The following is a 26,890-nucleotide window of genomic DNA, read 5'->3' on the forward strand; positions in this document are numbered from 1 at the left end:
GCCTCTGAATGACGTTCCACACGTCTCTGCATCCACAGTGCTTTAGAGTTGAGAATTCCAAAGATTCCCAACTTCCCGAGAGAGAAAAATGTTTTCCTCACCTCAGGATTTCCTGGCTGAGCCCTTATTGTGGGATGATGCCCTCATTAGGATAGTCCCAGCCTCAACTACCTCCTCTGGCCTCTCTCAGCAAGAGAAGCACCTTGACTGACTCTATCCACCCAGGCCCCATCAGGATCTCACGCTTCAATGAGATCGCCTCTCAATGTTCTAAGTATTGTTCCAACTAATCTGCTTGTACTCTCCTCAAAAGACAACCTGTTCATCTGAGGAATCAATCTAATGCCTCCAAGAACAAGCTGCCAGAGGAGGTAGTTGAGGTTGGGACTATCCTAACGTGTAAGAAACAGTTAGACAGGTACACGGATAGGACATGTTTGGAGGGATATGGACCAAGCGCAGGCAGGTGGGACTAGTGTAGCTGGGACATGTTGGCCGGTGTGGGCAAGTTGGGCCGAAGGGCCTGTTACCACACTGTATCACTCTATGACTCTAAGGCAAGTACATCCTTTCTTAAATGAGGTCTAAGTGGCAGGTGGCACTCTGACTGGGGCCTCGCCAAAGCCCTGGCCATCTTAGGGACAGCATGCTCACTCCTGTCCACCATCCTCGCGATGAAGGCCAACATTCAATTAAGGACACAAAGTGCTGGAGTAACTCAGCGGGTCGGGCAGCATCCCTGGAGAAAATGGTTAAGTGACATTTTGGGTTGGGAGCCTTCTTCAGACCTCACCATTCCATATGCCTGCTGAATAACGTGTGGCTCCTGAACGGCAACTTTGCTTTGCCCGTGTATGGACGATCTGATCTTGGGAATGCCAACAGTTAATGGTCTCTCTCCATTTAATTTTACTGCCCATTCCCTGGTGCGCGCCAACAGTATTTTCAAACAAACTGTACTCACCTTGAAAGACAAAGCTTTCTTTTTCTCTCTCATTCTCTTTATGGCATTTCTCACCTGTGGAGGAGTAGAATTCACAAAAGCCTTTGTCAGTGAACTGACCCCTCAGAGCGCCAATCTCCTTTATTTAAGCTGAATATCAGCACCAACTTGCTGGTTAGTTTGGGGAGAGAGGAGCTTTGTAACAGGAGATTTGACATTATTAACCTGCACTTGCTTTGTACTAGAACGTACAGAACAGCACAGTACAGGAACAGGCCCTTCGGCCCACATTGTCCGTGATGAACATGATGTCAAGATAAACTAATCTCCTCCGCCCGCAATGTGATTCATATCCCTCCATTCCCTGCATGTTCATGAGCCTATCTAAAAGCCTTGTAAATGCCGCTGTTGTACCTGCCTCCATCACCACCCACTCTCATGTTAAACCTCTGCCCTTTCGTCTTAGACATTTCCACCCTGGGGAAAAGGTTCTGACTGCCTGATCAAGGTGCAACCTTTCCTCAGTTGCTCTTGCTGAAGGTGCAGTATGGCCATGTGAGCCGCCTGTGAGGTTTGGTTCCACCCACTCCCTCAGAAACAAACCTTGGTCTCTACTGGAGGACCTGGGACGGATTCCTAATTTACACATGAACTCTAAAGGGAGTTATTTTAATGAGACATTCTGACTCTTCCAGCAGTTTAAATGACCCAGCTTATTGCATTAAAAGATATATCCACATAAAAATGTCCCATACCTCGCTGTTGTACAGAGTGTACACCAAGAATATATAGAGGCCCTGAAATAAATCAAAAATAACAGAGTTTTAAGCACACAGTGGTTACATTTTATCTTACAGTAAGATATATTCATCGTTAAATGAATGTTGTTTTGCATTTGCAAATTCGGAATCTGAAAGTGGTAGACATTGCCCAGTCTGTCGTGGGGAACTGACCTCTCCATCAACAACGTGATCTGCAGGAGACGCTGCTTCCAAATAGACCTTTCTAATATCAAAGACCTGCATTAGTCTGGCCACGCTTTCATCTTGCAACCACCATGGGGAAGGGGGGACCAGGAGCCTAAAAACCGTGACCATCAGCTTCAAGAACAGCTTCTTCCCAACAACCATCAGGCTCTTGAACACTGCCCAGCGCCAACCACAACCCACCTCACCCTCTGTGACCTACTATGACTTTTGTTTTATTAACATATTAATTAAGATTTGAAAATACCACACCAGATGAAATATTGCCAATTTCTTTGCTCTGACAATGGGAATCCTTTTTTATGTGATAACCTGTGCGCTGGTTGTAGTTACTGCAGAAGTTTGAAAATTGATCGGCACATTTGTAACTTAAGCAGAATATTCTGAGAATATTTCCAAAATGGGGTCTGTCCAAGATATATGCACCGTAGCAACAGGCCTGTTATAAAATGCTGGAGTAACTCAGCAGGTCAGGCAGCATCTCGGGAGAGAAGGAATGGGTGACGTTTCGGGTCGAGACCCTTCGTCTCGACCCGAAACGTCACCCATTCCTTCTCTCCCGAGATGCTGCCTGACCTGCTGAGTTACTCCAGCATTTTGTGAATAAATCGATTTGTACCAGCATCTACAGTTATTTTCTTACAGGCCTGTTACAACATTGTTGAATATTCAGTTTAATCAGAAATTCCAGCTTCAAAATAATTTGCTTTCTTTCATGTAGAATTCTTTGCTCCTTGTCAGAAAGTTGTGCTCAAGTTCCACTCCAAAGACATGACAGGTAAAGCTAAGCTGTACAACAGACTTTGCTTTTGCACAATTACGGTTTGGTTACCTGGTATTACTGATTATTCATTTATGCTATATTATTGATCATTGCATATTTATTTGCGTGCTTTGTGTTAATAGGCCTGTAATGCTGCAGCAAGTAAGAATTGTTGACAATTGTTAACAGTTGGGTGGCACAGTGCTGTAGTGGTAGAGTTGTTGCCTTACAGTGCCAGTGACCGGGTTCGATCCTGACTACGGGGGCTGTCTGTATGGAGTTTGTACGTTCGCCCCGTGGCCGCTTGGTTTTTCTCAGGGTCAATAGACAATAGACAATAGGTGCAGGAGTAGGCCATTCAGCCCTTCGAGCCAGCACCGCCATTCAATGCGATCATGGCTGATCACTCTCAATCAGTACCCCGTTCCTGCCTTCTCCCCATACCCCCTCACTCCGCTATCCTTAAGAGCTCTATCCAGCTCTCTCTTGAAAGCATCCAACGAACTGGCCTCCACTGCCTTCTGAGGCAGAGAATTCCACACCTTCACCACTCTCTGACTGAAAAAGTTCTTCCTCATCTCCGTTCTAAATGGCCTACCCCTTATTCTTAAACTGTGGTCCCTTGTTCTGGACTCCCCCAACATTGGGAACATGTTTCCTGCCTCTAATGTGTCCAATCCCCTAATTATCTTATATGTTTCAATAAGATCCCCCCTCATCCTTCTAAATTCCAGTGTATACAAGCCCAATCGCTCCAGCCTTTCAACATACGACAGTCCCGCCATTCCGGGAATTAACCTAGTGAACCTACGCTGCACGCCCTCTGGTTTTCTTCCACGCTCCAAAGACGTAAAGATTTGTAGGTTAAATGGCTTCTATAAATTGTAAATTGCCCCTGGTATGTAGGATAGTGCTAGTGTACAGGGTGATCACTAGTTGGCACAGACTCGGTGGGTCGAAGAGCATGATTACTTGCTTTATCTCTAAAGCTAAAACAGTAGGAAAGTCCCGCTGTCGGTACATACGACAATTACATACTCTCTGGACTATTGATTCTACCTTCCTCAAGCCTAGAAATAGGAACCAGTCATCAGTCTGAAGAAGGGTGTCGACCCGAAACGTCACCCATTCCTTCTCTCCCGAGATGCTGCCTGACCTGCTGAGTTACTCCAGCATTTTGTGAATAAATTGATTTGTACCAGCATCTGCAGTTATTTTCTTATATCATTATGATAGCTCTTACTCCAAAGATATTGATGCCATAAAAATACACTGGTCAAAGTTGAAATGCCAAATGTGCTTTCAATTTGAATTTGATTGGACAATTGTAAAAGCTTACAGTACAAAGACTTATGAAAGTAACTTGTTTTCTGCTGTTTTTATACAAGTCCTGATCAAAGCAAAATTCTGGTCCAAATAAAGTATTTCTTGGCAAACGAGTGATGTGTTTATCGAGATTCAATTGTACTTTGCATCCTGCTTCTTCCAGCAGTGCAGGCCAGGCAGGGTTGCAGATGTCTTTGGGCCCACTCTCAATACCCAGTGGGCAACAGATGTGCTTTGATGGGCCGCCTTAGCTCCCGACATCCCGCCTTCTCTCTTGAGATGGAAAGTTCACTCCCGCACAAAACTCTATTCTGCAGGAAGGTACAAGGGATCGGCTGACAGCAACAGTTTCAATCCCAACAGTCAAAGTGCCGGCCTGCTGTACCAAACTGGAAAGCCTCCTCTTGCTCCCTTTATGTTAAGAAATATTGCTTCTAAACTTTGACGGACGATTTATTGATGACGAAATATCCAAACTATACTTGATAATGATGTCTGATATAATCACGTTTAGATAGAAAGGATTAGAGGGCTTTGAGCCAAATGCAGGCAAATGGGACTAGCCTGGAATGCCAACTTGATCAACATGGACAAGGTGGGCCGAAGGGCCTCTTTCTGCGCCGTGTTGGTCTATGACTCCATGACATTGAGACTTTCTGAAACGTCTGGATAATGACAACTTAAAATATGTCATAGTGTACATTTTAAAACATTAGATGCTATTAACAATGGAAGCTAATGATAGATTTTGCTTATCACAAAACATATTAATTAAGAAATGAAAATATCCCAGCAGACAAAACGTTGCCAAAGTTTGCTCCCTGCCAACGGTTTTTCTGTGAGATAACACATGTAATATTCAAAAGTAAATGTACAGCATGCTGGCTGTAGTTACCCCAGAGGTTTTACACTGGCCTGCATGTTTGTAACTTGGCCAGAAGAGTCTGATAACATTTCCACAATGGGATCTGTCCAAGACATCCACATCGTGAAAACTGGTCTCTTACAATATTATTGAATTTTCAGCTTTATCAGAAATTCCAGCCTGAAAATATTTTTCACTTAAAATGTCTTGTTCCTTGCCAGAAAGGTGTCACGTTCCACTCCAAGTACACAAGTACAATGACCTAAGACGGCAGTCCCAGCAGAGTGATGTCATGTCTATCTCCACCACCGAACCTGGAGGCACCCAGCACTCTGTGTACAAAAACATGCCCCCACATGCCTCCTTTAAACTTTGCCCCTCTCACCTTAAAACATGTCCTCTCGTCTGGGGCAGTGGACTCCATGGGTGAGGTTGGCTACTCTTGTTTGGCACGACAAGGAAGACGAAGCTGAGGCCAATGGTCGGGTCGTTGAAAGGCTGGAGCGATTGGGCTTGTATACACTGGAATTTAGAAGGATGAGGGGGGATCTTATTGAAACATATAAGATAATTAGGGGATTGGACACATTAGAGGCAGGAAACATGTTCCCAATGTTGGGGGAGTCCAGAACAAGGGGCCACAGTTTAAGAATAAGGGGTAGGCCATTTAGAACGGAGATGAGGAAGAACTTTTTCAGTCAGAGAGTGGTGAAGGTGTGGAATTCTCTGCCTCAGAAGGCAGTGGAGGCCAGTTCGTTGGATGCTTTCAAGAGAGAGCTGGATAGAGCTCTTAAGGATAGCGGAGTGAGGGGTTATGGGGAGAAGGCAGGAACGGGGTACTGATTGAGAGTGATCAGCCATGATCGCATTGAATGGCGGTGCTGGCTCGAAGGGCTGAATGGCCTCCTCCTGCACCTATTGTCTATTGTCTATGAACACAGAGCACCCCCATGGGGCAGCACTGACCACTCCTATTTCTTATTTTCTTACACTGCACAAGCTCCATTACTCGGTCATACTTCATACTTGGGCTTTTAGTTTCAGTTTAGTTTATTGTCACACTGTGAAAATGTTTTGTTGCGCGCTAACCGGTCAGTGGAAAGTCTACATCGTTACACTTGAGCCATCCACAGCGTACAGATACACGAATAACGTTTAGTGCAAGGCAAAGCCCAATAACGTCCGATCAAAGATAGTCCGAGAGTCTCCAATGAGGTAGATAGTAGCTCTGGACAGCTCTCCACTTGTTCGTAGGATGGTTCAGTTGCCTGATAACAGCTGGGAATCTGGAGGTGTGTGTTTTTTTCACTCCTGTACCTCTTGCCCGATGGGAGAGGGAAGCTTCCAAAGCTGAGAGAGACAGTGAGACTGCACTGGACTTTATCTTGCACTAAACATTATTCCATTTATCATGTATCTGAACACTGTGGATAGTTTGATTGTAATCATGTATAGTCTTTCTGCTGACTGAATAGCGCGCGATACAAAGGCTTTTTACTGTACCTCGGTACATGTGACAATAAACTAAACCGAACTCAGCTGCAGCAAGTAACAAATGTAGTTGCACCTGCCCTGGCGCATCCATTAAACACTCTTGACTCACTCCTGACCCTTGACCCTCTTCATTTTAAACTCCACGTCATCTCTCTCAGCTTCGGAAGCCAGGACTTCCTTAATGCTCTCAATGTCAGCCAAGGTGGTCTCTTATGTGAAGCCTTGAATGATTTCATAGATTGCTGTCAGGTCAATGTCTTGCATGCTTCATTCTTGGAGCAAGTTGGTGACCCTGGAGAGTGGTCCCAGCAGCAGACAGCTGCAAGCATCTGTGACCGACCTGAAGGCCAGGCATCCCCACAGCTGCCGTTTAAGAAGTGCGCGTCCACCCAACCTACACATGACTGTTGGGCTCTGTAAGAGTTGACTTTCTGCCCACGGTTTGTGGAGAAAACATAGAAACATAGAAAATAGGTGCAGGAGTAGGCCATTCGGCCCTTCGAGCCTGCACCGCCATTCAATATGATCATGGCTGATCATCCAACTCAGTATCCCGTACCTGCCTTCTCTCCATACCCCCTGATCCCTTTAGCCACAAGGGCCACATCTAACTCCCTCTTAAATATAGCCAATGAACTGGCCTCAACTACCTTCTGTGGCAGAGAATTCCACAGATTCACCACTCTGTGTGAAAAAAAACTTTCTCATCTCGGTCCCAAAAGACTTCCCCCTTATCCTTAAACTGTGACCCCTTGTTCTGGACTTCCCCAACACCGGGAACAATCTTCCTGCATCTAGCCTGTCCAACCCCTTAAGAATTTTGTAAGTTTCTATAAGATCCCCCCTCAATCTTCTAAATTCCAGCGAGTACAAGCCGAGTCTATCCAGTCTTTCTTCATATGAAAGTCCTGCCATCCCAGGAATCAATCTGGTGAACCTTCTCTGTACTCCCTCTATGGCAAGAATGTCTTTCCTCAGATTAGGAGACCAAAACTGTACGCAATACTCCAGATGTGGTCTCACCAATGCCCTGTACAACTGCAGCAGAACCTCCCTGCTCCTATACTCAAATCCCCTCGCTATGAATGCCAACATACCATTGGCTTTCTTCACTGCCTGCTGCACCTGCATGCCTACTTTCTTCCACTCCACTCAGTTATGTTTTCATTTCAATTAACGGAGCAGTAGCAATTTTTAACAATTTAGTATCAAATTTGAATATTACAGGTGGTGCATTAATCTCATCTTTGGGGAGTTGAGGGGGTGGGGGGGGGGAGTATCTGTCTGTATGGGTGTAATCATTTCATGGGGTAATACTTGCCGGATATATGAAGGGTCTCTGTGCACTTGGCGCTCTGCTTAATAGGTGCATTCACAAGGTCTGTTTACGAATCTTATTGTTCACCTTGTGATTAAATGTGTGATTTAAGTCCGATGTTCAGGCTGCTAAGCCAGGCGCTAGCTGTTACTAAGACACAAGTTCCAGTGACCTCAGTATGTCATTGCAAAAACATGGCTTAAAGCTCAGGGTACATATAATGCCTCAAGGCCAGGAAGAGCACTCATCATTCAACTGTACACAACAACACCACCATGACTCAGCACCGAGTTCAGATAATGTCCCCCCTCCAACCTGCTCCGGGTGACACCTTATTGCTTTAGCCGATCCCGTTCATTATCACCCTCTTTCACTCCCTTCTGCTCTCTACCTTGTCGTGCTTCTCTCCAACTGTCCAACTGTCCAACTTCTAACTTTTTACATGTTGGACTTTCTCCAACTCCATTGAAAGATCCAGGTTTACACAAATGATAGACACAAAGGGCTGGAATGACTCAGCGGGTCAGGCAGCATCTCTGGAGAAGACGTCTGGGCGATGTTTCGGGTCGGGACCATTCTTCAGAAGTATATAACGTTAGGAAAGGCATAGGTCGGATTCAGAACCTATTTTCCCAATGTGGAAATGTCACAGAGTAGAGGGCATAGCTTTAAGGTGAGAGGGACAAAGTTTAAAGGAGACGTGCGTGGTAATTTTTTACACAGAGTGGTGGGTGCCAGTGGTGGTGGTGGTGGTGGTGGTGGATATGATCATGATGTTTAAGCAGCTTTAGATAGGCAAATGGATATGCAGAGAATGGAGGGATATGGATAATATGCAGTCAGATGAGATTAGTTTATCTTGACAGATGTTGGTTCAGACCTTGCAGGCTGAAGGGCCTGTTCCTGCACTGTATGGTTCCATATGGGAAGTAGCTTTTTACTCCTGCTTTTCCAGTGGGAGCTGAGGGTTTATTAAGGCAGCTTAATATTTTGCATTATGCTTCCACAAGCAGGAGCTAGAAGCCTGAAATAAAACCCGTGAATGCAGGAAATGGGCCAAATCACCCAAAAAGCCGGCGCCTTTCAACCTGTCTGCCTTTTTGATGCTGTGCACCTCCCCATCTCCCAACATCCCAGCAGCTGGCGTGCAAAAGGGTCGGAGTCGTAAGTGAGCAGCAATTGGGGCTCGAGCAACGGAAACTGAGTCCCTTGCTTTGTCCCAACAGTCCAGGCTTGAGTTGCCAAAGGCCTGATCCATTGTCGGCCGTTTTGCCGAACACTTGTGCTCGTTCCGCCAAGGCCTACTGAATCTCCAGATTGCTATCCATTTTAACTCCCCTTCCCATTCTCGTACTAACCTTTCTGTCCTGGGCTTGCTCCATTACCAGAGTGAAGCCACATGCAAAGTGGAGATACAACACCTCATATTCCTCTTGGGCTGCTTGCAAACCAATGGTATAAACATTTGAATTCTCCAGTTTTGGGTAACTACCAACCCCATCCTTTCTAACCCACTCCCTTCATTCTCCCCCTCTCTCACTTGCCCCACCTGGACTCGTACCTACTTCTCCTCTCCAGCTCCTCCTTCCCTTCCACCTACTTTCCCTCCTCTGGCTTCACGATTCACAACTCGTCAATCCTTTCAACTCACACCTTTGGTCTTTTCATTTCTGCCGTTTGTCCAGCCATCTTCCTATCAAGCACCCCCTCATATTGATCTTCTTATTACTTGCCAAGCTTTGTCCTGCCCTTCCTCTCTTCCAGCATTGTTTACCCTTCCCGACCCCCCCCCACCCCCCACCCCCCAACCCCCAATCAATCTGCAGAAGGGTCCTGACCAGAAACGTCACCTATTCATGTTCTCCAGAGATGCTGCCTGACCCACTGAGTTACTCCAACACTTTGTGTCTTATTTTGTCTCCAAACATCTTATGGATAGGTATGTGGATAGGAAGGGCTTAGGGCCAAATGCAGGCAAATGGAACTAGCCCAGAATTACCAAGCTGGTTGGCATGGACAGGTTGGGCCGAAGGGCCTGTTTCACTGCTGTATAGCTCCATGTCTCTATGACATTCAGAAAGAGCATTGAAATGTTTTTAAATAATTTAGGTACACCAGATGTCCCACTTTCCCTTGGAGATATTTGTTATCTCTTGCTGATTATCTCGGAGAATTGAAATAAACTTTTACATGAACAGTGAGCAGTTTTAAATTCAAGTGAAGCTTTAATGATATTGCATTTGGAGCAGTGTGTGCAGTTCTGGTCACCCCATTACGAGAAGGATGTGGAGGTTTTGGAGAGGCTACAGAAGAGCTGTACCTGAATGCCGTCTGGATTTGAGGGCACTACCTCCAAGGGGAGGATAGGCAAGCTTGGATTGGTTTCTGTGGAGCATCACAAGCTGAAGGGACACTTGATAAAATGATATAAAATGAATGGAGGCATAGATGGGATAGACATTCAGAAACCTTTTTTTCGTGGGTGGGAAATGTCAAAGATTAGAGGGCATAGCTTTAACGTGAGGAGGCAAAGGCTGAGTTACTCCAGCACTTTGTGTCTTTTTTTCTTCTCTAAACCAGCATCTGCAGTTCCTTGTGTCCACACGTCTCTCAGGTCTCCCTTCAAACTCTGGCACTCCAGTGAAAGCAATCCGAGGCTGGCTCGATAGCACATTAGCTTGTTACTCCTCTGCCGTCTGCTGATCCCAGTGGTGACTGGGCCCCTGCCCCACTGAAGTCTTCACAATCTATCTCTGCTCACCAGAGCACGCATGACAATGTAAAGGGTCCCACACAGGGCAGTGGATGCAGACAAATGAGACTGTTTAAAATGTTATACTGAAGGCAAGAGTACTGAAGGCTTCCTGTTCTGCTGACCTGATTTATGCTATCTGCTTGCATTTAATCAGCACTAGATAACGTGGCAGAGATCCCTGCGATCCATCTTGTCTGATTTCCTGACTAAATGCTGTTCCTCATTTGGAGTTTTTGGCAGGGTAATGTTGTTGGTCTCCTGCCACTGACCTGTCCTTCGACAGAACACCAAATACTCCTACAGGAGCAGCTTTGCTGGTTAATTTGCCAAACCAAGCAATGTCTTGTCGAATTTCCAACGCAATTTGAGATTAACTCAAGCCCAGCTGCACGCACTGAGCCCTGAGAAAGCTGACTGCCTGCCATCCCAATAATGGGGACAAAGGTACGAGACACATGATTCAGGGATAAAGATGGATATCCGTCATGCCCCCCTCGTTCACATTACCTGACAAAGACGGTGTGTGACAATGTGTTGCTCAGAACTTATTCAACTTAAAAAGTAGTCACGAGATATCCAGGACATTTATCACCACATAATTGCTAACGTTCTGAAAATTCTCCCAAAAATACTTTAAAAAATTGTATATTTTTGGAAATGGAGCAAAGTATAAAACAGTACAAGAATTCTTCTGAAGTTATGTCAATTTCCTCCTTGTAGGAAAGACCAAACTTTGTTATCTGAACGGTTCTTCTATAAGCTAGGGTACAGACCCGATCCTCCAACCTACCTCATTGCGGTCATTATATATTTTCTCCGGAACTGTTACTCGACAATGCTAGAACATAGAACGTAGAAGAGCAGAGCACAGGGACAGGCCGTTCAGCCCACAATATGTACGCCAAACATGATGTTGTTAAACTAATCTTAGCTGTCTGTATATGATCCATATCCTCCTGTTTCCACGCTGTATGACTCTATGAGCAATAAATCAAAGCTCTTTAAATCACACAATCGCATTGACAGAAAATCAAAGGTGCTTTTAGAAAGGGATTACAGGCAGTCCCAGGGCTTCATCCCTGAGAACTGCCCTCCAGTCGATACCTCCACAAAGCAGAAGCATCCGTTTTTCACAGTAAACTAAATTTTAGATCGCTTCGCTCTACACACAATTACTCCAATTCTAATAATCACCCTAACACCACCCAGAGTTAAACTAATGGAATATATACTGTAGTCAGTCAATAATGAATGGTACAAAACAGGGCGGCACAGTGGCACAGCTGCTGCCTCACAGCGCCAGAGACCCAGTTCAATCCTGACCACAGGTGCTGTCTGTGTGGAGTTTGCACATTCTCCCTGTGTGGTTCACCTGGGTGCTCCCAAAGACATGTAGGTTTGCAGGTTCATTGGCCTCTGTAAAATGCTCCTAGTGTGTGGAGAGTGGATGAGAAAGTGGGACAACATAGAACTGGTGTGAACGGGTGATTAGATGGTCGGCATGGGCTTGGTGGGCTGAAGGGCCTGATTCTTTGCCGCAACTTTCACTCAATCAATAAAAATGTACATTTGAATGAGAACTATTTTCAACGTTACTTCCAACGAGTATTCTGAAAGGACAGATACAAACGTTATAAATGAAAGCCACCAAACAAAATACCAGTCCGACCATTGATTAATTCTCCATCGACTGAAGTCTCGTAGAGATATAGGTGTCTCAAAATACCCTTCCTCAGTCAATAGACAATAGACAATAGGTGCAGGAGTAGGCCATTCAGCCCTTCGAGCCAGCACCGCCATTCAATGCGATCATGGCTGATCACTCTCAATCAGTACCCCGTTCCTGCCTTCTCCCCATACCCCCTCACTCCGCTATCCTTAAGAGCTCTATCCAGCTCTCTCTTGAAAGCATCCAACGAACTGGCCTCCACTGCCTTCTGAGGCAGAGAATTCCACACCTTCACCACTCTCTGACTGAAAAAGTTCTTCCTCATCTCCGTTCTAAATGGCCTACCCCTTATTCTTAAACTGTGGCCCCTTGTTCTGGACTCCCCCAACATTGGGAACATGTTTCCTGCCTCTAATGTGTCCAATCCCCTAATTATCTTATATTTTCAATAAGATTGTGGCTAAGATGGCTTCCAATAAAAAGTGTTCGTGGACCGAATGGCATGTTTCTCTGCTGTATCTTCCAATTAATTTTATTATTAATATTACCAGCTTCAAAAATGCTTTGAAATATATGGGAGAATTTGCATCAAGTCTAATTTCCACAAATCATGTCATTTGTAGTCCCTCTATCATCGGCTGAGGCAGAGAGCTCATTCCCAGGAAGAGCTGGGTCTTACTGAGAGAGGGAGGTGAGCAGTCTCTGGTCCACCCCAGAGAATCTGCAACAAGTGAATGAAAAGAACCCATTGTTCCACACAATCGTTAGCCAACTTCTCATCACTGGCAATATTGAAGGTCCTTGATCAGTCAGCAGCAGTTACTCTGCAGACCCACATGAACAGCCCATGCCGAGCAGGTCCGGCCTGCCTCATTAACAAGGCCCGAAATGACCTTATAAAACCATCCCCCACAAACTCTCATAGTTACAGGATAGTTTGACTTCGTGTTTGGACTCCCAGCGACTTTTCTGCTCTGCATTTCTGCATTTCTACCAGGAATGTCAGCTGGAGTCACTCAGTCCTCGTGCGGGACTTCCGTCAACAAGAAGAGCAACAATCTAGATCAGGGAGGCCATTCGTTATCTTAATTTAACTTTCTGCAGAAACACCACAGCAACCCACCCCCATTGCAACTCAAAATTGTCTTTTAATGGAAAACTAGACCAAGTGGACCCGTTGGGCCCAAACCACTCCTGCATTGGTGCAGCACCCTCTCCTCCCCCACTCCCCCCCCCCCTCTCTGTGATGTGATGTTATTGCCTGTCCACAATCTAGTTTATATGAGGCGACCTCAGTTTAGTTTCGTTTATTGTCACGTGTACCGAGGTACAGTGAAAAGGTTTTTGTTGCGTGCTAACCAGTCAGCGGAAAGACTTTACATGATTACAATCGAGCCGTCCACAGTGTACAGATACATGATAAAGGCATTATCATGGCCGCTGGACTTAACATCGCCGGCGCGGCTCGGCCGTGGGACGTTTCAGTGCCCGGTGCGGCTCGGCCGCGGGGCCTTCCATCCCCTTGCGCGGGCTGTACGGGTCGGTCACTTGGCAGGGGTCGAGCTGCCTGTCCGTGGGTGCGGGGGGAACAGAGTGGAAGTTTTGTTACCTTCCATCACAGTGAGGGGGTGTTTGGAGTCACTGTGATGGATGTTCGTGTTGGGGTCGTGTGTCCTGTGTTCTTTTCTTTTTTTGCTGTGTTTTGTGACTGCTGAAATTTCGTTCGGTATTTATACCGAATGACAATAAAGTTCTGTTATTCTGTTATTCTAACGTTTAGTGCAAGAAAAAGTCCAGTAAGATCCGACTAAAGATAGTTTGAGGGTCTTCAGTGAGGTAGGTGGTAGCTCAGGACCGCTCTTGTAGTTGTTGGTAGGATGGTTTAGTTGCCTGATGACAGCTGGGAAGAAACTGTCTCTAAATCTGGAGGTGTGCTTATTAACTGGTGAGGTAATTTGAATGTTTTACTGTTGTAAACAGTATATTATATTTCTCCTGCTGTATAAAATTAGAAATGTCAAAGATCAGGGGGCACAGACCTAAAATCATTGGCAGAAGGATTAGAGAGAAGATCAGAAGGAATTTTTGCTATCGCTCAGAGGGTGTTGGGGGGCTAAAATTCCCAGCCTGAAAGGGCGGTGGAAATAGAAACAGGGCTTGGGTGTGGATGTGAGATACTGTGCTCTGCAGGGCGACTGACCCTGTGCTAGAAGGTGGGATTAGACTGGGTAGATGGGGTCAGAACTTATTCCTCAGGGTGGAACTGTCCAACACCAGAGGATATAGCTATAAGATGGCTGGGTTGAAAGTTTAATTTGGGATGCGTTTAATGGCAAGTTTTTGTTCACACAGAGAGTAGTGGGGGCATAGAACGCATTGCCTGGGGTGGTGGTGAAGGCAGGTGTGTTGGTGACATTGACGAGGCTTTTAGATGGGCACATGGAAGTGTGGGGAATAAAGGGATATGGATCACGTTCAGGCAAATGAGATTGGTTTGGCTTGACATGTTCGGCACAAACTTTGTGGGCCGAATGGCCCGTTCCTGCGCTGTACCGTCCATATTCTATGTTCAATGTTCTTGTTTGAAGGGCAGAGACGTGAAGGGCTGAACGGCCTCATTCATACAGCTCTGCTGACGGACAGGCGGTCTAAGGAACAAGCACGAGGAGTAACTGAGGGCAGAGCTGTCAAGCAGTAAATACACCCACTGACTCGACATCATTCACTGTGCGAGTTAACCCCATCCCTTACACTGGTCGGCATCAAAACTGCTCAGTGATGTCATGCCGTTAGCATCCAGTATTCGACTAACAAAAATCTTTTACAATCAGGGAAGGCAGGGGATGTTAAAGCAAAATAAAACCATCCCTAAGAGGGGATAAAACCATCCCTCCAAAAGGCTGGAGTAACTCAGCGGGTCGGGCAGCATCTCTGGAGAGAATGAATGGGTGACGTTTCGGGTCAAGACATTTCTTCAGACCATTCCTTTTATTTTCAAGCTCGTGGAGCGTTGGGCTGCGGAGGTGAGAGGAACACTTCAAGGGACTCGTAAGTTTTCCAAAGGAAAGAGAAGGCTGTCCCTACGACTGGATTGACATAATTCAACGGGAGGAAGCAATCAAGCTGGAAGTACTATCTGTACGAGAAGGCAAGCGATTTATGATTACAGTAGATTTTTAAAGGCATGGAACTGAAAGATTTATGGAAGGGACAATGCTCCAAATATTTTGTGATTATTAACATTCTGCCAGATTTAGTTACTTTAACTACTTATCAATTCTAGATAAGGCTAAATTCATGAGTTGTAAACGTTTTATGTAATCGGTCGAGCACTTTACCAACGTCTCATCTGTCCAATTAATCACTGCGTTTGCAAACAGTGGGAGGTAATTGCTTTTGTATTGTTGCTCTTTTGAGAATTAATTAGCTTGCAAAATGTATTCCAATTCCGAAAATGTGAGGAGTTTGTCTTCAGGGCTAGACACTCGTTCCATGGGACAGACGTTTGTAATTGATTTACATAACCTAAAGTTTTTAAAAAAACGTTAACTCTTTGTCAACTTTAAAAAAAATTCAACAAAGGGTGAAATATCATCGGAGGTTACAAATGTGAAAAGTGGTGGAATGTGGGTGACCGAAGAGAGACCTGATAGAGGTATATAAAATGATGAGAGGTACAGATAGGGTAGACAGTCAGAACCTTTTATCCCCCCCCCCCCAGGGTGGAAATATCAAGGAGTAGAAGTTATGAGTTCTGAGCAGTAAACTTTAAAGGAGGTGCGTGGGGCAAGTCTTTTACACAGAGAGTGGTCGGTGCCTGGAACACACTGTCAGGGGTGCTGGAGGAGGCAGATACGACAGAGGCATTTAAGAGGGTTTTAGACAGGCACATGGATATGCAGGGAATGGAGGGTTATCGATCACGTGCAGGCTGAGGAGATTAGTTTAAACTGGCATCATGTTCAGCATGGGCAATGTGGGGCAAAGCAGGGGCCTGTTCCTGTGCTATATCGTTCCATGTACCTGTATATTATCGCTTCTGGAGAGAAAAGGCTTGCATGTTGATCATGATGCACTTTTGAAATGTTTACCTCGACATGCCCAACAGCAGATTACCCCTCACCTCCCCCGTCCCCCAAACTTTACAATACAGAAAACAAACTGTGTAGAGTAAGCACAAACGGCAGAGTGGCAGTGACAATATAGCCTGATGGACTGATGAGAGGTAAATATTAGCCAGGTCCAGTGACGTGGTTCACTTACAATGAACATTATTTCTATCCGAGAGGGACATCACCCAAACACATCTGACTAGGCGGGACTTGTTGGTGTGGCCTTTGGTGCTAAATTTGGAGATGAATTCAAACACATATCGTCAGAGGGCAATACTGCAGTCAACCAAGCCACTGCTGGCACGGTTGGCCAAGCTATATTGTAAGTGGGCAAACACAAAGTGTGGGATTAACTCAGCAGGTCAGGCAGCATCTATGGAAGGATCGAAACTCAAGTCTGGATGACCCAAAATGTCATCTGGACATTCCCTCCACAGATACTGCCTGACTCGCTGAGTTTCTCCAGCACTCAAGATTCCTTCATCTGCAGTTCCCTGTGTCTGCATATTATAATGATATGTATGCATGTGTGTTTGCTCATGAGTGTTGTTGTACTAGGACCTAGAACGTGGAATTATTCTTCAGCCATTTCACAACAGTCTCCATATTAGACTTTGGAGACACAGCATGGAAACAGGGCCTTCGGCCCACTGAGTTCCCACCGAACAGCGATCACTCCGTACACTGACCCCACCTACACACATTTTACAATGTTACCAAAGCCAATTGACCCACAAACCTGTACGTCTTTGGAGTGTGGGAGAAAACCGAGGCACCCGCACAAAATCCAAGCGGTCACAGGGAGAACGTATAAACTCTGTACAGACAGCGCCTGTGGTCAGGATGGAACCCGGGTCTGTGGCGCTGTAAGGCAGCAACTCTACCACTGCACCACTGTGCCAACACCCAATTTTGACTGCTCAATGCGGTTAAACCCCAGTGCAACAATTTGCACATGAGGCCACAGTGAACCATTGGGGACCAATGATTCATATTTCAAACTGGCAATGTGTCAAGCTTTAAGGGTTAGCAGTAGTTTTTAATAGGTTTTGAAGATGTGAGCTATTGTTTTGACCCCCAAATGTCCAACAGCCACATCCTGATTCTCCCCCCACACTCCCCTCTCCGGCTGAGGCAATGAGCGCATCTCTGGGATGTGGGAGGAAACTAGATCACCCAAACGGAGAAAACCAAACGGTGACAGGGAGAAGGTGCAAACGCCACACAAGTAACCAAGCTCAGGATGGACCTCCAGTCGTTGGAGCTGTGGGGCAGCAGCACTGCCCGCTGCACCGCTGAGCCACCCCTATAGGGCCCTTGCACGGCAGGTGAGGTCACGACCCCTGGGCCCGTACTGTTGTGGGGGACAAGCGGTGTACTGGGGACAAGCACTTACTATGTCTGCCAGTACAGTGGGACCGTCTTCGGTCTATGAAGACTATGAAGCCAAAATCACCAGTAAACTTGCAACACCTCAGTCCCAAACAAAGATCTTTCTGAATGGCACCACATAATTACAGTGCTTAATCACATCAAGCTGCTTAACCGCTGTTTCCCTGCGTGTCATAAATGCGCCTTTACTTGTGTCTGTGGCTGATACCAGTGCATGACCTGGAGCCTCGCTGGCCACTGATGGGGTGCAAGGGCTCCACATTGGTCAATCAAATTGAATACCGGAGGCAGAGTAGAATGTGCTGACGTGCAAAGATCTTCTACGACTACAGTGTGTTCAGCTTTACAAACAGGCAGACCTCTCCGTGTGGTTTTGTTGCTGCAAATAGACTTGCTTCTCTGCAATGGCAGCTCCCCTTCAGAAGCAGATTGTTGGATGGAAAGCTCTTGGTCCACCCTATAAAATGAAACTGTTAATAAACTGAGGGGCATTTTTAGTCTTCGTCTTGTGCGGGGATATCTGGAACTGAGGGGTACATCTGCAGATCAAGGGATGCCCCATTGAAGATGAAGTTGAGAAGTCATTTCTCTTCTCACCCAAGATGACTCTTTGCAATTTTCTCCCCAGGAGACCTGTGATGGTGGGGTGGCTGAATATATTCTAAGGAGAGACTGACAGATATTTCAATGACAGGAGAGTCTGGGAAGACCATGGGAAAGTGGTGCTGTGGTCAAAGGTGAATCAACCAAGATCACTTTGAATATTGAACAGGACAGAGTGGTCAGTGAAGCCCCCTAGTTCCCATTTCTGACATGCTTCCCACTTTGTGATCCATAGTACACTTTTATCATGAAGCCAAGGTATTTATTCACAAAATGCTGGAGTAACTCAGCAGGTCAGGCAGCATCTCGGGAGAGAAGGAATGGGTGACGTTTCAGTGTCTGTCTGTATCAGTCTGAAGAAGGGTCTCGACCCGAAACGTCACCCATTCCTTCTCTCCCGAGATGCTGCCTGACCTGCTGAGTTACTCCAGCATTTTGTGAATAAATACCTTCGATTTGTGCCAGCATCTGCAGTTATTTTCTTATACTACTTTATCATAAAGCCACTCTACGGAGATTTTCTCAGTTCAATGCCAACGCCCATGACTACTCTATGAATTTAACTGAAAGAAACGTGATACAATAGCTGATTATCGCACGAGGAAGCAGACAGATTGTTTCTGCTGCTTTTTGCTTCTTAGATATGTTAGTCCTTAATTTTTTTTCTTTGGCAGTTTCTCCAAGCCTTGAGTACATGACATTCTCCAGCATTGAGTTAAATGTTTGTGATGCAGGTAATCTTTAAACACACGCATAGGAGTTGATTCACACTTACCTGGAAGGAATTTAGTACAACAAAGATGTAACCAAGTGTAATATCGAGATGGACCAAAACCCCGCAAAACCAGGTCAAACCCAAAACCGGCAAAAGAATCGCCACTGGCTTGATAGCTGCCCTGTAAACAAGAGAAACATTGCAGAATTAACCCTCTGCTCCTTAAACGAAGGATCAAGTGAAACACAAAATCACCGCCCAAGCAGGGACCGTTGAGGAAGTGGTTCCAGTTCCTACTGGAGTGGCTCTCAGGTGTTCAATCAGAACTGCTGGACCTGCTGTTGACCAGGCAACGTACAACTGACCTGCACCACAAAGTTACACCCTGAAATACTGTGCAATGGTTTGGGCAGGCAACATTTTAGGTCAGAAACCTTCTTCAGACTTGACTGATACTGGAAGCAGTTCAAGAAATATTCCAGACACCTATTCCTGAGATGAGTGGATTATCCTATCATAAACGGCTAAAGAAATTAGATCCACATCCGTTGGGGTTTAGAAGAATAAGGAATGATGCTATTGAAAAATATGAGATCCTTAAGAAACAAGAGAGAAAAGATGTTGAAGATTGACCTAAAGTGCTGGAGTAACTCAGCAGGTCAGGCAGCATCTCTGCAGAAAAGGAGTAGGTGATGTTTGGGGTCGAGACTCTTTTTCAGCCTTTTGTGTCTGTCTTTGGTGCAAACCAGAATCTGTGGTTCCTTCCTGCACAGGAGAGATGTTGAGATGTTTCCACAAGTGGAAAAGTCTTGAACGAGGTTATCAGACATTTAGAACAGGGCCGTTTTTACAGCACTATGGGCCCCCGGGTAAAGCAGTGTACTGGGGCCCCTACCGTTACTCTCCCCCACCCCCCTTTCCCTACCAGCCCCCCCCTGTCGTGCCGGCGAAAAGCACTTACCGAAAAGCACTTAGCGATGGACTTAGGGTGCTACATTGTTGCGAAAAGCACTTACAGATGCTGTGAGAAGCACTTAGGGACCGAAAATGTTGCGAAAAAAGCACTTATTGAACCTACATTTTTAAAGTAGTATTTATTGCAAGTCACTTAACATACACAGATCAGCATGGGGCCCCTATGCTCGTGGAGCCCCGGCAAGTGCCCATCAGGCCCATGCGTTAAGATGGCCCTGATTTAGAAGTGAGGTGTGTAGGAACTTCAGAGGGACTGCAGCGGTTCAGGGCGAATGCTCATCACCACGTTCTAGAGGAAGCCATAGAACAGTGCTTGATGACCCCATATTGACTGCCTGGGCATATTTTGCCCAAATTTCGCCCATATTTCGCCTGGGCAGCTTGCAGCCCAGTGGTATGAACATTGACTTCTCCAACTTTAGATAGCTCCTCTGTCCCTCTCTTCCCCTCCCCCTTCCCAGATCTCCCTCTATCTTCCTGTCTCCACCTATATCCTTCCTTTGTCCCACCCCCCTGACATCAGTCTGAAGAAGGGTCTCGACCCGAAACGTCTCCCATTCCTTCTCTCCTGAGATGCTGCCTGACCTGCTGAGTTGCTCCAGCATTTTGTGAATAAATACCTTCGATTTGTACCAGCATCTGCAGTTATTTTCTTATACCATATTGGCTGCCGTGGCTTTGTCCATTATCCCTGATATTGTGGTGCTCTAAACATTCTGAAAGTCCAAATCTATCAAATGAGTTGTTGGTTGAACACAAGGTTTCAGGGAAAGGATTTCAGAGTTGTGTTCAGGTACCTGAGTCAAGATCAGTCAGGTGATCCAATGCAGGAATGAAGGGTGGTGAATCTGTGGAAATCTGTGCCACAGAAGGCTGTGGAGGCAAAGTCAGTGGACATATTTAGATAGATAAATTTGTGATCAGTGCGGGTGTCACAGGTTATGGGGAGAAGGCAGGAGAATGGGGTTAGGAGGGAGAGAAAGATCAGCCATGATTGAATGGCGGAGTATACTTGATGGGCCGAACGGCCTAATTCTGCTCCTATCACTTATGATCTTATCATCTAAGTTGCTTTAGAGATTTAAAGAAGCAAGGTTTGGCCGCTTTTTAAAAATCTACCACCTCCCTTGAGCCATATTTGTCACCAGCACATAACTGCTGAAGAGAGTTTCCACATTAAAGGGGTCTCTTGGATCAAGCGTACCATTACAGGTTTGTAGTTGTTGAGTAGGATTGCAAAAGCAAATCCTGACCAAAGTATTGTTCCTATCCGTGCACCTGCCTATTGGGAGAAAGCAAAGCTTAACCCAATCGCCAAATGAAGGACACAGCGGTGGGATGGATTCAAGCCAAGAACGGATGCAGAAGCCACAACGGTGAGCTTACACTGAAACACTGCAACAGAGAGACAGTGGCAATGGCTGGATGCAGGAAGGATGGATGAATGGAGCAAAAATTCACAAAATCATAAAATCTAGGAGGCCATTCGGCCCTTTAAAGAAGACCTGCCCAGCCTAAGCCCCTAAAATTCATAGTGGTCCTCTGGATCGCGGCCCCTGTCCATACCCGAGCACACTTTAAATGTGATGAGGGTTACAGGACATGAGTTCCAGACCCCCACCACCCTCACCATGATGGCATTTTAAACATAGAACATAAACATAGCACAAAAAGTAAGGAAATTTGTGTTTGGTAGATTATTTCTTTGTTGTAACAATGCTTCTTGGCAATAAATCTTATACCGTTGGAAAGCCTGTTTATTTCCCTTTTAAATGGTGCCACATTTGTAAGGAACATGCATTTGTGGGATGAGCAGCAGAGCTGAGTATATGGGTTGCGCCCATGAAAAATGTGCCAAATCTTCTCTGCCAATGCCAAACAGCTTATTCTGCTGTTGCTATTGACTCTTGTTTTGAGCTTCTGGTACCCCCAGGTGCTGACAAGAATGGGATGCCATCCCACAACAGTGTGTGACCAGGCTGGTGACCAGCATGAGGAGGAGGTGCCAGGCTGTTATGGCTGTGTATGGTTCTTCCACACGCTACTGTGGCTCCTGTTTATTAAATGAATAAATTGTTAAATTGCCAATATGTCTTGTTTCTTCAGACTTTTTCATGGGCGCAACCCATATACTCAGCTCTGCTGCTCATCCCACAAATGCATGTTCCTTACAAATGTGGCACCATTTAAAAGGGAAATAAACAGGCTTTCCGACGGTATAAGATTTATTGCCAAGAAGCATTGTTACAACAAAGAAATAATCTACCAAACACAAATTTCCTTACTTTTTGTGCTATGTTTAGATCAGTACAGCAAAGGAACAGGCCCATCAGCCCACAATATCCATGTTAAACCTGATCCCATGAAACTAATCTCTGCCTGCACATGATCATAGCTCTCCAACTCCTGTATATCCATGTGCTTCTCTGAAAGCCTCTTATAAACACGTCTTCTTTATCTGCCTCCAGCACCCCCCCCCCCCCCCCCCCCCCCCCCCCCCCCCTCCCATAGCAGCTCATTCCAGGCACTCACCACCTTCTGTGTAACAAAAACGTGCCCCACACATCTGTATACTAAACCTCTCGTTTGTTTGTTTGTTTGTTTGTTCCTGAACTACAGCCAAAACGGTACAAGATAGCACAACAATTTTAGGCCCAACTTACTCACCGTTGTCCCTTTGGTGCTAATGGTAAAAGTTTCATTGAAATCGGTGTTATATATGTTAAGTTATTCAGATTTTAACGTTTAAATCTATTTCCTTGGGAGGGAGGGGGGAGGAGGGAGGATAAGGGGGGTTGGGGGGGATGGAGTGGGGGGAGGGGAAGGGGGAGGGGGGAAGGGGGTGGAGGGGAGGAGGGAGGGGAGGGGGAGGGGGGGAATGGAGGGGGAAGGGGAATGGAGGGGGAAGGGGAATGGAGGGGGATGGGGAGGGGGAAGGGGAGGGGGAGAGGGGAGGGGGAGAGGGGAGGGGGAATAGGGGGAAGGGGGAGAGGGGAGGGGGAGGGGAGGAGGAGAGGGTGCTGCACCAATGCATGAGAGGTTTGGGCCCAACGGGTCCACTTGGTCTAGTCTCCTTTAAACATTTCCCCTCTTGACCTTAAAGCTATGCCTTCTAGTGTTTGGCATTTCCCCCCTGGGGAATTTCTGTGGTCTTGGATGGAGTAGTTCCCAGGCTGTGCTGTGATGCATCCCGATAGCTGTTGACAACATTCAAGTGGCGGCACTGTGCTGTGAGGGCGAGGGGTAAATATTGTGCACCAACCCACTACCCCTTTACACACCCATCCCACACCCATGGTTAAATGACATCGCACTCCCACAGTTCCCCTGCGATACTGCCCTGTATTCATAAGGAAGCACAGCACTGAGTGAGGCCCTTCGGCCCTTCCAAGCTGTGCCAGCTTATTCAAAATGCAATCCAATTATTTCCACTTCCCTGCTCCTTCCTTCACTATATTTTCCCTTCAAGTAGTTCAGTTTAGTTTAGAGATACAACTCAGAAACAGGCCCTTCGTCCCACCTAGTCTTAGCCAACACTAACACTATCCTACACTCACTAGGGACAATTTACAATTTTACCGTGCCAATTAGCCCTCAAACCTGTATGTCTTTGGAGTGCGGAAGGAAACCCGAGCTCCTGGAAAAAACCCACACTGGTCACAGAGAGAACGTACAAACTCTGCATAGACAGTACCCGTAATCAGGATTGAACCCGGGTCTCTGGCGCTGTAAGGCAGCAACTCTACCACTGCGCCACCGTGATACCATGAGTATTTACCCAACTTCTTTTCGAAGGCCATGAGTGAATCCATTTTCAGATAGCCAATTGCAGGTGTACTTGCTGATTACCAATGAGGATTTTCTCAGTCGGTCATTGCATCTCTCGCTCATCACCCCTATCCTGAGCCCCCGGTTATCCTCTATCAGCCAATGGAAGCACCATCTATTAAATCTCTTCGTAACCTTCCCTGCTCTGGCAAGGGCAGCCTGACGTTCCCCATACTCGTAGTACATCTCAGCCCAGCCCGAGACCTCTTCGGCCGAACCTCTGTGCCCTCCTTGCAGAGTGGGGCTCGGAAGTGGACAAAACGAGCTCTACTTGTGAGAAGGAGGATGGGGTTTTCACTCTGTGCTTCCAATGAAGATGATCAGTGCTCCAGATGTTTGTTCAAGCTGTCTTAGCACTGACATAGACTCGTGCACCAATGGCATTGCCCCCTCCCCTCCCCTCCCCTCCCCTCCCCTCCCCTCCCCTCCCCTCCCCTCCCCTCCCCTCCCCTCCCCTCCCCTCCCCTCCCCTCCCCTCCCCTCCCCTCCCCTCCCCTCCCCTCTCCATGTCAAACTTGAAATGTCTCCCCTTGTTCTTTCCAGATATCTATCAACTCACCTGCCTTGTTGAGGAACCTCCCACTACAGACGGGTCCCGGCCCGAAACGTCTCCCATCCTTTTTCTCCAGAGATGCTGCCTGACCCGCTGAGTTACTCCAGCGCTTTGTGCCCCTCACCTGTTTCAGCTGCCTGCCTGTGCCCTCTTGTGGAAATAAAAATGCTGGAGGAACCCAACGGGTCAGACTGGGCAAGGAAAGGATAGGTGACATTTTGGGTCGGGACCCTTGTTGATGTCTGCTGAAGTTGCTGCACTGCCGGCTGCACTTCCAAGATTCTCCTCGCAGCATTGTGCCCCGAGTCTAAGCCATTAATGTGGCCCTGGCACAGTAGTCTGGGGAACTCTAGTGTGCATCCAGCTTCTTCAGTTTCATGTTGTTTTCCAATTGCTTTGGATCAGGTTTGCTGTCATAATTGATGCAGCACATCCCAGACAAAATATCTAGCCCATTTCCACCAAGCACATAAACAGAGCTTGAGTGGCCTCAGACAACTGTGGGATGTCTGCCAAACAGAGCTCACTCTGTTCCCTTGTCTGTCCCCGGGCGACGCATCGTTGCAACTCACCATGTCTGGGAGTAAACGCGATGAGGCAGACTGGTGCCCGACACCAACATCACCGAGCGCCGTTGGAAGCTGGACACCGTGATCACCACCACACGACACAGGACAAACGCATTAAACTGCAACGCAAGAACAAAAGCCACAGAGTCATGAAGACAACATGAGATGAGGGCCCAGTCTTGCTGCAAGGTCATGGCCGAGCCTCTACCTCAGCACCACTTGCCCGCTCACTTTATTTCTCTCCATGTCTATAAACATTTTCTATCACCGCCTGGAATAAACCTGTGGTAGTTATGGTCCTATAAAATGGTGCGTTATAGAAAACTGTGTTAAAGACCAATGATGTCAATGGGGAAGAGGAGTTCGCGCTGAGGGAGTTTCACACTTGCAATAATAGCGTTATTTTCCCACAGGATTTTCGAAACAATGGTATTTTTCAATGGCTATTAGTTTATTTTTGTTACTGCAAGCTAAATTATGAAAGGCTGTATGTTATATTTTAGTTTAGTGTAGAGATATAGAGTGGAACAGGCCCTTCGGCCCATGGAGTCCATGCCAACCAGTGATCACGTGTACACCAGCTCTATGTCATTCCCACTTTTGCATCCTACAAACTAGGGGCAAGTTACAGAAGCCAGTTCACCTACAAAACCCACACACATCTTTGGCACTTGGGGGAAGCTGGAGCACTCAGAGAAACCCCATGCCCTCACAGAGAATGTACAAACTCCACACAAAAAGCACCCAAGGTCAGAATCGAACCGGTGTCTCTGGCGCTGTGAGGCAGCTGCTCTACCAGCTGCACCATTAATCTCATCTGCCTCCACGTGATTCATAGCCCTCCATTCCTTGCATATCCTATCGAAAAGCCTCTTAAATGCCACTAATGTATCTACTTCCATAACCACATCTGGAAGCATATTCCAGACACCCACCAACCCTCTGTGTAAAACATCTGCCTTGCACATCTCCTTTAACCTTTCTCCCTCCTACCTTAAAGCCATGCCCCCCTAGTCTTTGTCATCTCCACCCTGGGCAGAACGTTATGACTTTCCATACACTGTTACAGTATTATAATGCTACAGTTTAATGAGAAAGTTCATCCTTCTTAGGTTGTGGCAATGGACAGAATTAAACATAGTATTGTAGAGGGGGCTGGACCAGAGTTTTGCATTGGTTCCCTCTAACTTCAAGAGTCGAGAATCATCGGACTTTACTGGCTTTACCTTGCACTAAATGTTATTCCTTTATTATGTATCTATACGCTGTACACGTGACAATAAACAAAACTGAATGAGTGTTTATTGCAAAATGTACTGAAAACGGAACAATGAAATTCTTTCTAGCAGCAGCGAAACAGCTCTGTAAACACAGTACTCATAGATAATCAAAAAAAGAGTTTAATAAATTTAAAAAACACAATAATAGTGCAAAACAAAAACGGAGAGTCCTGCTTTTAAGGACAGTCTGTCTTTTAATATAGCCCAGACAGAAATGTGCTTACCATATCAATGGCTTTCTCAACCTACCCTACCACTTTCAATGATTCACTTCACACACACCCTTTGCTTCCGTGCCTCTATTAGAAGAATAGGGGCTCCATTAGTCAGTGGATGTTGTTTACCTAGATTTTCAGAAAGCCTTTGATAAGGTGAGACTGCAAAGGAAGATGGGAGCCCATAGTATCAAAGGACAGATACGAGCATGGATAGCAGGTTGGGCTGGGTGGCAGAAGACAAAGAGTGGCCAAAAAGGGTTTTTTTCTCCGGTTGGCTGCCAGTGTCTAGCGGAGTTTCACAGTGGTCGGTGAAGTTAGGAAAAGGGGGCGTACAACGAGATCTGGGTGTCCTAGTGCATCAGTCACTGAAAGGAAGCATGCAGGTACAGCAGGCAGTGAAGAAAGCCAATGGAATGTTGGCCTTCATAACAAGAGGAGTTGAGTATAGGAGCAAAGAGGTCCTTCTGCAGTTGTACAGGGCCCTCGTGAGACCGCACCTGGAGTACTGTGTGCAGTTTTGGTCTCC

At 46.3% G+C, this 26,890-nt stretch overlaps 1 protein-coding gene across 1 annotated transcript in view; it reads right to left on the reverse strand.

Moving 5' to 3' along the window:
* The window catches only part of LOC144608340 (adhesion G protein-coupled receptor D2-like), a 109,162-nt gene that overhangs the window by 33,624 nt on the left and 48,648 nt on the right, over nt 1-26,890 (reverse strand). Inside the window, exons 19-22 of the mRNA XM_078426006.1 lie at nt 24,870-24,985; nt 19,002-19,122; nt 1,699-1,740; nt 965-1,018 (exon numbers count right to left, since the gene is read on the reverse strand). Coding sequence (XP_078282132.1) covers nt 965-1,018; nt 1,699-1,740; nt 19,002-19,122; nt 24,870-24,985 — 333 coding nt within the window. The remainder of the gene's footprint in view (nt 1-964; nt 1,019-1,698; nt 1,741-19,001; nt 19,123-24,869; nt 24,986-26,890) is intronic.

Source organism: Rhinoraja longicauda, chromosome 31 (genome assembly GCF_053455715.1).
Source record: "Rhinoraja longicauda isolate Sanriku21f chromosome 31, sRhiLon1.1, whole genome shotgun sequence".
Lineage (NCBI taxonomy): Eukaryota > Metazoa > Chordata > Chondrichthyes > Rajiformes > Arhynchobatidae > Rhinoraja > Rhinoraja longicauda.